General features: G+C 49.7%; 1 protein-coding gene across 1 annotated transcript in view; it reads left to right on the top strand.

The window, feature by feature from the left end:
- Nucleotides 1–12,000, top strand: part of NSF (N-ethylmaleimide sensitive factor, vesicle fusing ATPase) — a 696,320-nt gene that overhangs the window by 312,952 nt on the left and 371,368 nt on the right. Inside the window, exon 7 of the mRNA XM_086923839.1 lies at nt 6,681–6,756. Within this exon, the coding sequence (XP_086779965.1) occupies nt 6,681–6,756 (76 nt within the window). The remainder of the gene's footprint in view (nt 1–6,680; nt 6,757–12,000) is intronic.

The following is a 12,000-nucleotide window of genomic DNA, read 5'->3' as shown; positions in this document are numbered from 1 at the left end:
GCAGTTATGGAACAGCCAGTCTTGCAACAGTGAAAATAGATTTTGTAGCTTTTTCACTGTTGAGGCATGTTTAACATTAAAATCCTACATGTCCTACTTTTAAATACCGTGCATCCTACATTACTAGGTGAATTATAAATCTTTTAGTATTAAATCTTTTTTATTTGCGAAAAAAAGAAACTAAAACAAAAAAAAGGGCTCTTACACACAGCTGGGAAATATCAAGGCATCGTACAGATAACACTGCGTCCAATGTATAGCAATATCCGCAGAGCTCCACCCTACGCACAAGTCACAATGTCTTGTAATCCTTGGGAGCTGCGAGCTCAACTAGCAGAGTTTGTCCAGCACTCATAGAGCCATCAAAGGAAAAAACACCTAACTTCAACTCATCCCCTGAACCCATTCCCCAAACCTCCACCCCGCTCCCACCCTCCGGATCCATCTTCCAACACCATACTTATCCCCCATTCATTCACCCAGGTTCGTCATTCACCTGTGACAAGCGGAGCAACCTTAAATACCTAGGACAGGTCACTTCTCGAAATTCGGTGGCTAGCAGGGATAGAAAGGGCTGCCACAGATCCGCTTATCTCGTCCCTTCCCCCGCTTTCACCAAGAAGAGTTTTTCCATACCAAGGACAGACCAGAGTCGCCACAGCCAGTTCTGAAGGGTGGGGACTTGCGTTGTTCGCCACAGGGCTAACAGGGCCTGCACTGCAGAGCCCAGCGCTATTGACCGACCCCTACGGGCTCCTAGAGGATAGGTTAGAGCATTAGGGAGCCCCAATAGGACATAGGCCGGAAATCGCGGGATCTCCGTCTCAAAGTGGGCATCGACCTCATCCAGAATAAATTTCCAATAACCCTGTATATGACTGCAATCCCACAAAAGGTGTGTCAGAGTGCCTCTTTCCCCGCAGCCCCTCCAGCAGAGTGCATCCCCCATTTGGCCCATCTCGTGCAAGCGCTCTGGCGTGTAATACCAATAGGTTACTAGTTTGGTGAATGTGTCGGTCAGCCCCATGTGGTAGGCCGAGTGTCGGGCGCGGTAGTAAATGTCCTCCCATTCTTTGTTGCGCAGGGTCCGCCCTTGTTCCCTTTCCCATCTTGCCCGTCCTGCATTATAAACGCGCGAGTATCTGTCCAGGAGGAGTCGGTATGTGTCTGAGATGAGTCGCTTATCTGTGGTGCGCGAAAGAAGCCAGTATTCATATTTACTGAGCTTGCGCGTCGCGTCCCCACGGGTCAAGGGGTGAAGCGCCCAGTGTCGGACCTGTAAATACCTAAGACGTTCGGCCTCCGGAAGATCATAGGTCGTCCGGAATTCCTCAAAAGGCATCACTCCCTCACCTGAGTACATATGGAAGAGGCACCGGCATCCTGCTGGGCGCCACCGTGCAAAAGCCTGGACATCCCTACCCGGTCCGAAGTCAGGATTCTCCAACAGGGGTGTGAGGGGGGACGGGAAGCTTGTCAAGTTGTGCAGGATGCAGGTTCGATCCCAGACCTATAACGGCACCCTTGTAATGAAGGAGGCGTATAGATTGGGGGGCCGGTGTTGACGACGCAAGAAAGGCACCTCCTGGAGCGGAAGCCCTTCTACCGCCAGGTCCTGGAACAACCAATGGCGCTCCGATTCCCATTTGCTCCATTCCACTAGGGTCCGGAGTTGGGTCGCCTGGTAATAGTCGTAAATCCGTCAGGCCCAGACCACCGCCCTCCGGAGGAAGCATCGCCAGCCTCAGCTTGAGCCTGGGTTGTTTCCCGTTCCACCCAAACTGCGCCAGCTCTGATTGTGTGCGGCGGATCCATCCCTCTGGGGGACGAAGCGGGATAGCCCGAAAAACGTATAGAACCTGCGGGAGGATCGTCATCTTTACCGCTGCTACTCGGCCCAGCCAAGAGTGTGGGAGGTGCCGCCGCCACCGCCCGATCTCCGTGCGGATAGTGCGACTAAGGTTAGCGTAATTGATACGCACCATTTCCGGCAGAGTGGCCGCCAATTGTATGCCCAGGTAGGGGACTGCGCCGTCCGCCCATCGGAAGGGGAATTGTGCTTCTAGCGAGGCCCGCGTTTGCGCCTCCAGGGAAAGATCAAGGGCTACTGACTTCGTCATGTTAACCTTAAAGCCAGAAGCCTTTGCAAACGCATCCAGGATGGCCACACCGGCCGGCAAAGATGCCGCAGGGGAAGCAAAGGAAAGCAAGACGTCATCAGCGTATAAGCTGATCGTGTGGATATAAGCCCCGAACTTAATCCCTCTAATGGTCGGATGCGTTTGCATGGCCTGCGCCAGGGGTACCATAAACAGCGCGAAGAGCAGGGGTGAGAGCGGGCACCCCTGCCGAGTTCCGCGTTCGATGGGGAATGTGGGCGATGAGCAGCCATTCACCTGAACCGACGCTGTGGGGAAGGTATAGCAATTTAGAATCCACGTACGAAATTTCTTTCCTAACCCTGCCGAGCACCTGTTCCAGGTACGGCCAGTGGACACGGTCAAAGGCCTTCTCCGCATCAATCGCGAACATCATGAACTCTCCCAGTAGCCTGGAGGCCCGTTCCACCAAGTGGAGCACCCTTTTTGTATTATCGACCGTTTGTCTCTCCGGAATAAAGCCAGCTTGGTCCGGGTCAATCAGACCTTGCATGAGTGGACCCAGCCGTTTCGACAGTATACTGGTGTAAAGCTTTAGATCTATGTTAAGTAATGATATAGGGCGGTAGGCCCCGCAATGCGTTTGGTCCTTCCACGGTTTGGGAATGACCGAGATCATGGCACTCATCAGGTCTCTTGGGATGGCGCCGGGTTCCGAGAAGGAATTAAAGAGGGCAGTCAGCAACGGAGCAACCTGGGGGCAGAAAGTTTTGTAAAAGGCGGCAGTGAAGCCATCCGGTCCCGGCGCCTTGGCTACTTTGAGGCGGGCAATCGCGGCAATGACTTCTTCAGGACGGATCTCCCTGTCAAGGAATTCCGATTGTTCTGTCGATAAAGTCGGTAGGGACACTGAGTCCAGGAAGGCCGCCCCGTCTGCCGGATCTAGAGTAGCTCCCTCGTGTAATGTAGTATAAAAGTCACTAAATGCCTGCGCTATAGCTCCATCCTCGGTCACTGTTACCCCTTCCTGCGTGTGTATTTCCTGCACCGAGTGTCGCTGTTGCTACTCGCGAAGCGCCCGGCCTAGCAACCTCCCGCACCTGTTGCCCCCTGTGTAGTATGCATGTCGTTCCCGTAGTGCCGCATATTCTGCTCTATCCTGGTCTAGCGCCGCTAACTGTTGATGCGCTACGCGCAACTGTTTCCACACCCGTGGCGCCCCTGTCCTCTGGTGCACCTGTTCCAATTCCTTCGTACGGGAAGCAAACTCATCCCTCTTACGGGCCCTCTCCGCATTTTCTGCCGCCGCGATTGCAATGAACTCGCCCCGTATGACTGCTTTGAGTGCCGCCCAATGGGTCGCATGTGAAGTGTCCGTTGGCTGGTTGTGCACCAGGTATTCAGCCATAGCTTCCTTGATCTTGGCCACAACCCCCTGTCTGTGCAGTAACGTCTCCCTCAGTCTCCAGCAACGGGCACTGCGCCCCGCCGGCGGAAAGGTGAACACCGCCGTGAGAGGTGCATGATCAGAAAGTGCTGCCGCTCCTATCTCAACGCTTGACGCCAGTGCTCTAAATGAAGTAGATGTTAGGAAGTAATCTAGGCGCGCATAGGTTTTGTGGGCGTTGGAGTAATACGTGTAGTCCCGGTCACCCGGGTGGAAGGAGCGCCACAAGTCCGTCATACCCAGCTCTGTCAGTCTGTTCCGTCCCCCTTCCGATAGAGTGCCTACCTGCGTGGATCGCTGCGCTGATCTGTCAAGTAGGTTGTCAAAAACTAAATTGAGGTCCCCCCCAATCAGAACGTGTCTATCAGGTGGAGCCGCCGCTTCATTAATCACTTGGTTGAAGAACCTCGCCTGCCCCTCATTTGGTGCATAAACCGCAATCGCCGTGAAGGTGTGAGCTCCCAGTGAGAACCTGCAGGACAGTAGTCGCCCTTTAATCTCTGTCCCCCGGTGTAGCATCTTCCCCTTAAATCGCCTTGATACCAAGATTGCCACCCCAGCAGTCTTTGTGGTTGCGGATGAGAAAAGTTGTGTTGGAAAGTGGCGGGACTCAATCTCTAGTTTGCAAATGCGTTTCCTGGAGGAGACCGATATCTGCTTTCGAATTCTCGAGCAGGGACAGTACAGCCCGTCTCTTAACGGGATTGTTAAGCCCACGCACATTCAACTTGAGAACACACAACTCAGTCGCAGGCATAAAGAGTCACTCCCCACACGCGCTCTGAGACAACATCCGGCGGCCGAAACGTCAGCCATGGCCCTCCTCGCAGTTGCCCTGGCCACCCGGGACCCTCAGGTCTTCGCAGCTCGCCGAACCTTTTCATTCCAGCATGCACTCGGATCTGGAGCCCCCTCCCCCCCCCCCCCCCCCCTTATCAACAACACCCCCCTCCCCACCATGAACAAAACCCTTGACAACCCCCCACCCCTCCACAAACCCAAGATACAAACTTTGATAGTCCTTCATCCAGAGATGAATAGGAAATGTCTCTCAACACGGGGTAGTTTTACTAGGGCGTTCGGGATCACACTCCCGCCGACGGCAACCTATATAGAACGGGTAGAAATGCCACCAGATCACCGTAGGTCTTTCACCCTGTGGGGTCAGCACCCCCATCAATAGCTACTGCCTCCAGTGCTGCACGCTGGCCCTCTGCAATTTCTGTCGCTGGAGGTTTTGTCACTCTTTTCCGTCGCCGTTGTTGGCGCCATTGGGGCCTGTGGTCCCCTGTCTCTGAGGTGGTTCTCTGAGTCTCGTCCTCGTCCTCCGGTTGTTCAAGTCCCAACAGCCGGCATGCCTCTGAGACCGACCGTAGCTGGTATTGCTTGTTCTCCAGCCTAAAGACTAGACGGAAGGGGTGGCCCCAGCTGTATGGAATCTTCTTTTGCTGTAAATAGGAAGTGACCGGCCTGAACAGACGACGCTTGTGTAGTGTGAGGGCCGCCATGTCCTGGAAGAGCATGGGCGACGTGCCTTGGAATGAGAGCGGGTGCTTCTGATGTGCCCTCTGCAGTATCTCTTCCTTGGTACGAAAATCCTGGATGCACACCAGTATATCAGGGGGGGGGCCGTCGATGCTCTGGGAGGACCTGTTCTGTGCGCCCTATCGAGTAGGAGGGCCGAGTCCAGTGGGCGCCCCAGCACATGGTTGAAAAGTTCCCGGGCATAGCGGAACACGTCTTGGGTAGCCTCGGATACGGCCACATTGCGAATGCGGATGTTATGTCGTCTCGAGCGGTTCTCCAAATCCTCCATGTGGAGCTGAAGATGTAGGCGGATGATTTCTTGTTGTAGAGCCGCCAGTTCAGTGTCCTTGTTGTCGCTTTTGGTTTCAAGGTCCGCCACCCTTTCACCTGGTCCATCCACTTCCCGCCGGACTTCTTTAATTTCGCTAGGAAATTCAGTTTTGAAAGTTTGGATTATAAATATTTTAAAGGAAAGTTTTGATCTGTTGATAGGAGTTATTTTGACAGGTCGAATTTTGCAGTTAGGCCTGCAGAAATGTTTGCACTGTCAATATAGTGTGTGGCACAATGGGTGCTGCAGTCCACTAGTGACAATTAACATGCAGGCCCTGTGTGCAATTTGTACCATATACTAGGACTTTTAGAAATGCAATTACAGGTATGCCAATTTCCCCATGTTGAAAGGGGGAGCACAGGCATTTTAGGACTGGTCAGCGGAGGTAAGGTGAACAGTGATGTACAGCCAGCAAACATATAAAGTCAAGCAAAAGGCAAAACATCTGGGGTGACCCTGAAGAAGGGGCAAAAGTCCTACAGCTACTATGCTTGAAAGTCAGTGTGCCCTTTTAGCACACATACTATGGTGTGATGGTAATGGGGGTAACGTTTTACACAGAGCAAAAAGAGATCAAGAGCCAGAAATGGCTAGAATGCCATTGGTTATTAATCGAATTGGCTTAATAAACTGCTTACATTCACTGTTTCCTGGTATTTAAATTTCCTTATTTTGTGCGCTGGATTATGTTGTTTAGAACTGACATTTGATCACACAGGAGCAAAGCCTCTTGCAGAAAGAAAATGTCGATGTATTTGTGCAGTAAGAAGTGCATACGATTCTCCGCAGTCAGAGGAACTGAGTTGCAAGAAATATGGTGATGTCAGTAAAGGATTATTCAGAACTGCTATTTAAGTCGTTCCCAGGTTTCTGTTCTTGCTATTTTCTAAGATGTTAAGCTGTGTTTGTGAAATGGGATGCCTGAAGGAATATTGTTGTAAGGCGACCAATGTATTTGAAGAATAGTATGCCCGAAAGCAAGTAGTGCTTATGAAAATTTTACATGTGTCATGTGTCTGGCCTGCGTGAACACCCTGTCTGAAAAAAATCCCATACCTGTGAAGAGCAGTGCTTTGACGTTATGCGGAGCTATAATTAGTAGTGTTGATAGAAATCTGAGAGCATGTGTAGGAGAGAGGGGCATTCCAGTAGTAGTGTTTTAGGTCTGACCTTGTGCCTTTGTTCGCAGTACTGTTGTGCTAGACTGTGGTGATAAAGTAGCCTATGACAGAGACCAAAGCTACATTGTTGATTGCTTTTCTTGCTTTTCCAGATTGAAGCAGGCCTTGTCGTTGGAAACAGCCAAGTTGTGTTTGAAAAGGCGGAGAGCTCTTCCCTCACCTTAATTGGTAAGTCTTGCATTGCTTTTGGGAAAACCTTTCTTAGCCCCTGTATCATTTATAGTGGTCATAATTACAGCAGCTTTCGACGACTTGATTCTTTTAACCTGTTTTCCCAATGTTTTACTTTGGTGGAGTCGGTTGGAGATAGACCGGTAGTTAACCAACATCTTCTGACTGGCAGTTGGGTTCTTCAGAGGAGGCAGGATGATGTCTTCCTGTAGTAATGGACAGATCCTTTGGGGGGTGGGGGGCATTACTCAAGGACTAGAGACTTCAAGAAAGGAGATAAACTGCATGAGGCATGCTCCAAAGACCGTTTGGGAATTTCAGATATCCAGGCTAGTTTCAACATCTCATTGGTCTTGTGGTAGAACGCTGAAAGAGAGGACTTAAGAGGACGACCTAAAACTGAGGTAATGGAGGTTCTGAGGTAAAAGAGACAGAATAATGCATTTTGATTCATTTTGGCTCGAAGAACGTCAGATGATTCTCGCAGCGCTGTTGGATCATATAGTTGAGAATTGTAAGTGTCCAGTTTTAGCACCTTCTGATAGATGTTGAAAATTCCCCTGTTTGCTTTAAGTCTCAAAATTAGTTTTAGTTAGTCTTTTCTGAATTTCTTCAGTACCTTGTAGCCCCACTATGAATCTTACATTAGATCTTTTTTTACACTGGCCATTCAGTTGAGCTTTGACTCTGAAGAATGTGGCATGTTCCTTTCAACTTGGCCACCTCTCTATTTCTTGGTGAATATGATTCATTTGGCCCTTTCGATTTAAGTGGTTTAAGCTTGTCCAGTGAAAAATGAAACATTGGGATATGGATGTTACCACAGGGTTCGGGATGTGAGGATGTCTGAGTCTGTGTGCCTAAGCTATAGGTTGCTTCTCATTTCTTTACAATAAAATTGTTATGGATGAGATGAGTTATAGTGGGTGACATTTATGGGGTTAAGATAGTGTAGCAGGTTGGAAAGGGGATGGGAATGAGGAGTAGCCTGGTTGGAACTGTGATCGCATGGAAACGTTGGAAGATTGATTTCTTTTATGTAGAAGTACTAGATCCAGTGTGCTACCACCTTGGTATTCATCTCACCGCCCACCTGATGGAAGCTCAGCACCTGATTATTTAGAAGAAAGTCTGTACTAGCTTAGTCTACAGTCAGTTAACCTGCAGATTGAAGTCATCTACAATCGGAGGGTTTCTACCCTAATATTTGTAGATGATTGGTGCTTTTAGGAATTCACCCACTTCTATAATTGAGGAAGGTAGATCCCTGCACCAGTAAATGATTTCGGGTTGAAGGTGCAGTAAACAACTGCGCGCCCCACCCTCTCAGAGTCGTTATTATTTTGAATCCTGCTGGAAGGAAGGAAGGAAGGTGTTGGCACTGAGCCATGTTTCTTTTAACCCAGCAACAGTAAACAACTGCACGCCCCACCCTCTCAGAGTCGTTATTATTTTGAATCCTGCTGGAAGGAAGGAAGGAAGGTGTTGGCACTGAGCCATGTTTCTTTTAACCCAGCAACATGGGACTTTATTTATAAAAGTAGATTGTGAGTGTCTAGGTCATGCACATGGCCCCATTCTAAAGTTAAAGTTTCTTTTTGCTGAAGTGTTCTGCCAGAGTTTTAAGGTGGTCATTAACTGAAAACACATTCCGTAGGAGATGTTACATGGTGGTATAAACGTCTAGCCTAGAGTTCATTGTATCGGTCTGACTCTGAACTGGTAGGTTGGTGCTAGTGGAGCCTGCTCCATTTTGTTTGTAGTCTTTTCTGGAAATGGCAATTGATAATGAATCAGAGGGGAGAAAACCATCAACGTGAAAGCCCTTGAGCGTTCATGCTTTTTATGATCGTGAGGTTCTTCTGAACCATAAGCCCCCACACTTCTTACTTCTGGCTATGTCCGTTTTTGAGCTTCAATCGATCAATCAGTTGATTTGTAGAGTGCTGCTTGTCACCCGTGAGGGTCTACAGACAGTGGCAGGGACCCAATGGTTCAGTCGATTAGCCAGGTCTTGAGCGTCTTACTGAAACCTAGTAGAGTGGCAGAGGTTCAGAGGTGTAAGGGGAAGTTGTTTCATGCCCTTGCTGTGAGGTGGGAGAAGTTGTCTTAATGTCTAATGAAAAACTGTGTTTCTTTAGTTTTGAATGATGTATTTGGCAGGTAGGTTAAAGTTGATCAGGCCTAAAATTGTAGTTTAGAAACTCCGGATGGTGGTGAAATGCCAGGTCCATGACCTGGTCTTGTTCTGAGATGCTTGTAGAGGGTAGTACTGGTAGAGTGAGAAATCTAGTCAGTCAGGGGGTTCTGGAATGGTAGGTGTGAGTCAAGGATATTTGTAACTGTTAGCTTTGGGATAGCATATTTCCTCTAGAGACTGAGGTACATGTACTGGAGATATTGTGTTTTTACAAAAGCAGTGCTGTGCAGTGCAATTGTCTTTGCGGATGTAAAGTGGCAATTTTCAATGTACTATAATGGATTGCTAGTTGCAAGTCTATGGGCTTGTTAAATAATGTCTACCCCCTCCCACTCCCTTTGTAGCTCTCAAAGAAATGAATCAATACTACTTTGCAGCTCTTAGAGTCGCAAAGCATAGACTCCTATGAGCAATCGTTAATCTTTTGTAAAGCAAAGTTGTCCATGGCCGACTACTTTCTCTGTGAGAATGGTGGCTGCCTGCATCATGGTGGAACAGTGATCTCGATTCCTCTCTCACAGGAACTCTGCCATATTCTGGCATATCACTTTTACACAAAAATATATCCACCATCTACGGGAATTTCGGCCCCTAACCCACTGATCTCCTCAGCCTTGCCACTCCTCCGGAAGCCTCCCTCAACTACCATCTCACCACATGGGAACAGCTCAACACACTGGACACCACAGCCATAATGAACTCCATCTACTCAGGAGCACCCACCGACCCATGCCCCCACCACCTCTTCAATCTAGGAAACAATGAGATCAGCCACCAACTCACCACTATCCTCAACGTATCCATCACGGCAGCCACCTTTCCCAACTCATGGAAACATGCTGAGGTCACACCTCTTCTCAAGAAACCCTCTGCAGACCCAAGCGATCTCCAGAACTATCCCCAATCTTGCTGCTCTCGTTTCCTGCCATAGTCCTGGAGAAGACCATCAACTGTCAGCTACCGAACACCTGTAGAGAAACAACCTGCTAGACCCCTCCCGAACAGGTTTCTGAGCCAAACACAGCACCAACACCACCCTGATCGCCGCCACGGGCGACATCCGCACCCTTTTTGACAGAGGAGAATCGGCTGCCCTGATCCACCTTGACCACTCTCCGCTGCCTTCAGCATAGCCTCCCATGCCACACTCCTCAAAAGTCTGCACCAGATCGGAAACAAAGGAGACTCACTCAGATGGATGGCATCATTCCTCACAGGATGCATGCAGAGAATCCGCCTACACCCTTTCAACTAGCAAACCACCTGTGGTGTCCTCCAAGGTTCCTCCCTTAACACCACCCTCTTCAACATCTACATGACGCTACTAGCCGGCATCATCCGAGCACACGACATCAAGATACTATCCTATGCTGATGACACCCAGCTCATCTTTTCGTTCTCAGCAGACTCCACTACAGCAAAGACCAAGTTTCATAACTGCATGAAGAACGTTGTAGCCTGGATGAAGGACAACTACCTGAAGCTCAACAAGAACAAGACCGAAGTACTGATCTTTGGCAACCATATCTCCATTTGGAACGACAACTGGTGTCCTGTGGAACTCTGACCCACCTCCACACTCCGCAACCTTGACGTCATCCTGGACAGCAAACTCATCATGAAATGACAGATCAACACTGTCTCCTCAAACTGGTTCCACATTCTCCGCATGCACCGAAGAATCTTCGAATGATTCACCACAGGCATCAGGAAAACACCCATACAAGCCCTAATCGCCAACCGTCTGGACTACGGTAATGCACTGTACGCAGGAACCACTATTGAGCTCATGAGAAGGCTCCAGATGATACAGAATTCAGAGGCCAGGCTGATCTTCAACATGCCAAAACAGACCCACATCCGCCTGCAACTGAGAAACCTTCACTGGCTCCCCATTCAGAAAAGATGCCAATATAAGCTGCTGGCACACGCCTACAAAGACCTCCATGGCCAAGGTCCAGCATACATGAACCACCGCCTGAATTCCTCCAACCATCCAGAATCCTTTTGTCCGCCTCCCTATCCCTAGCACAGACATCACGCAACTGCCGTAGCCACAGCGGAGGACGCTCCTTCTCTCACCTCACCTCACCTCACCGCAGAGTCCTGTAATGCCCTCCATCTCTACATCCGAACATCACCCTCACCGACCGATTTCAGGAAGGAACTCAAGATCTGGCTCTTTGACTAAGCCCAGCAACCCAGTGCCTGAATACCCTCACGGGTCATAAGCCACTCTATACAAGTGCAGATTGATTGATTGATTGAATAACCTCACAGACCCCTGCATTCTGTTGTGAAGTGAAGCCATACAAGAAACTCTATTGTTCCCTTCCTACCTCCATCTGCTGCCATTTGCACAGACTTGTTGAACAGATCCGGCTTAATAAATATATTAAAGCAGCAGAAACTGTACGACACCTTGTAGGTGGTCCCTTTGCGTTGCATGTGCTAACCGGAACAGAGCAAAACCCTCTCCGCGTTGGAGCACAGTTGCTGTGCAGGCATGCATGTGCTAACCGGGCATTGGAGCACAGATGCTGTGCAGGCATGCATGTGCTAACCGGGCAGGCATGGATGCTGTGCAGGCATGCATGTGCTAACCGGGCATTGGAGCACAGATGCTGTGCAGGCATGCATGTGCTAACCGGGCAGGCATGCATGTGCTAACCGGGCATTGGAGCACAGATGCTGTGCAGGCATGCATGTGCCAACCCTAACAGAGCAAGGACCTCCCGTGTTGGAGTACAGATGCTGTGCTGGCATGCATGTGCTAACCCTAACAGAGCACGGACCCCCACGCGTTGGAGCACAGATGGTGTGCAGGTATAGCACAGCAACCTAGCAGCTTTGCACATATGGGCCAGTGCTGCAATTCTGTCTTCAAAACCGTGCGTCTGAAAATTCGAATTGATGTGATGTCCCTTCTCTTTCGTAAGCAAAGTCTGACACTGAGGGGCTTTCGACCTGTGATTGGATGAGTCCTCACGCCCCTTCCCCTCAAGGTTTCCATAGGGGCCGAGACTGCTTTCCTTGCAGAT

This window comes from Lissotriton vulgaris, chromosome 5 (assembly GCF_964263255.1).
Source record: "Lissotriton vulgaris chromosome 5, aLisVul1.2, whole genome shotgun sequence".
Classification (NCBI taxonomy): Eukaryota; Metazoa; Chordata; class Amphibia; order Caudata; family Salamandridae; genus Lissotriton; species Lissotriton vulgaris.
This window is presented reverse-complemented; position numbering and strand designations above follow the sequence as displayed.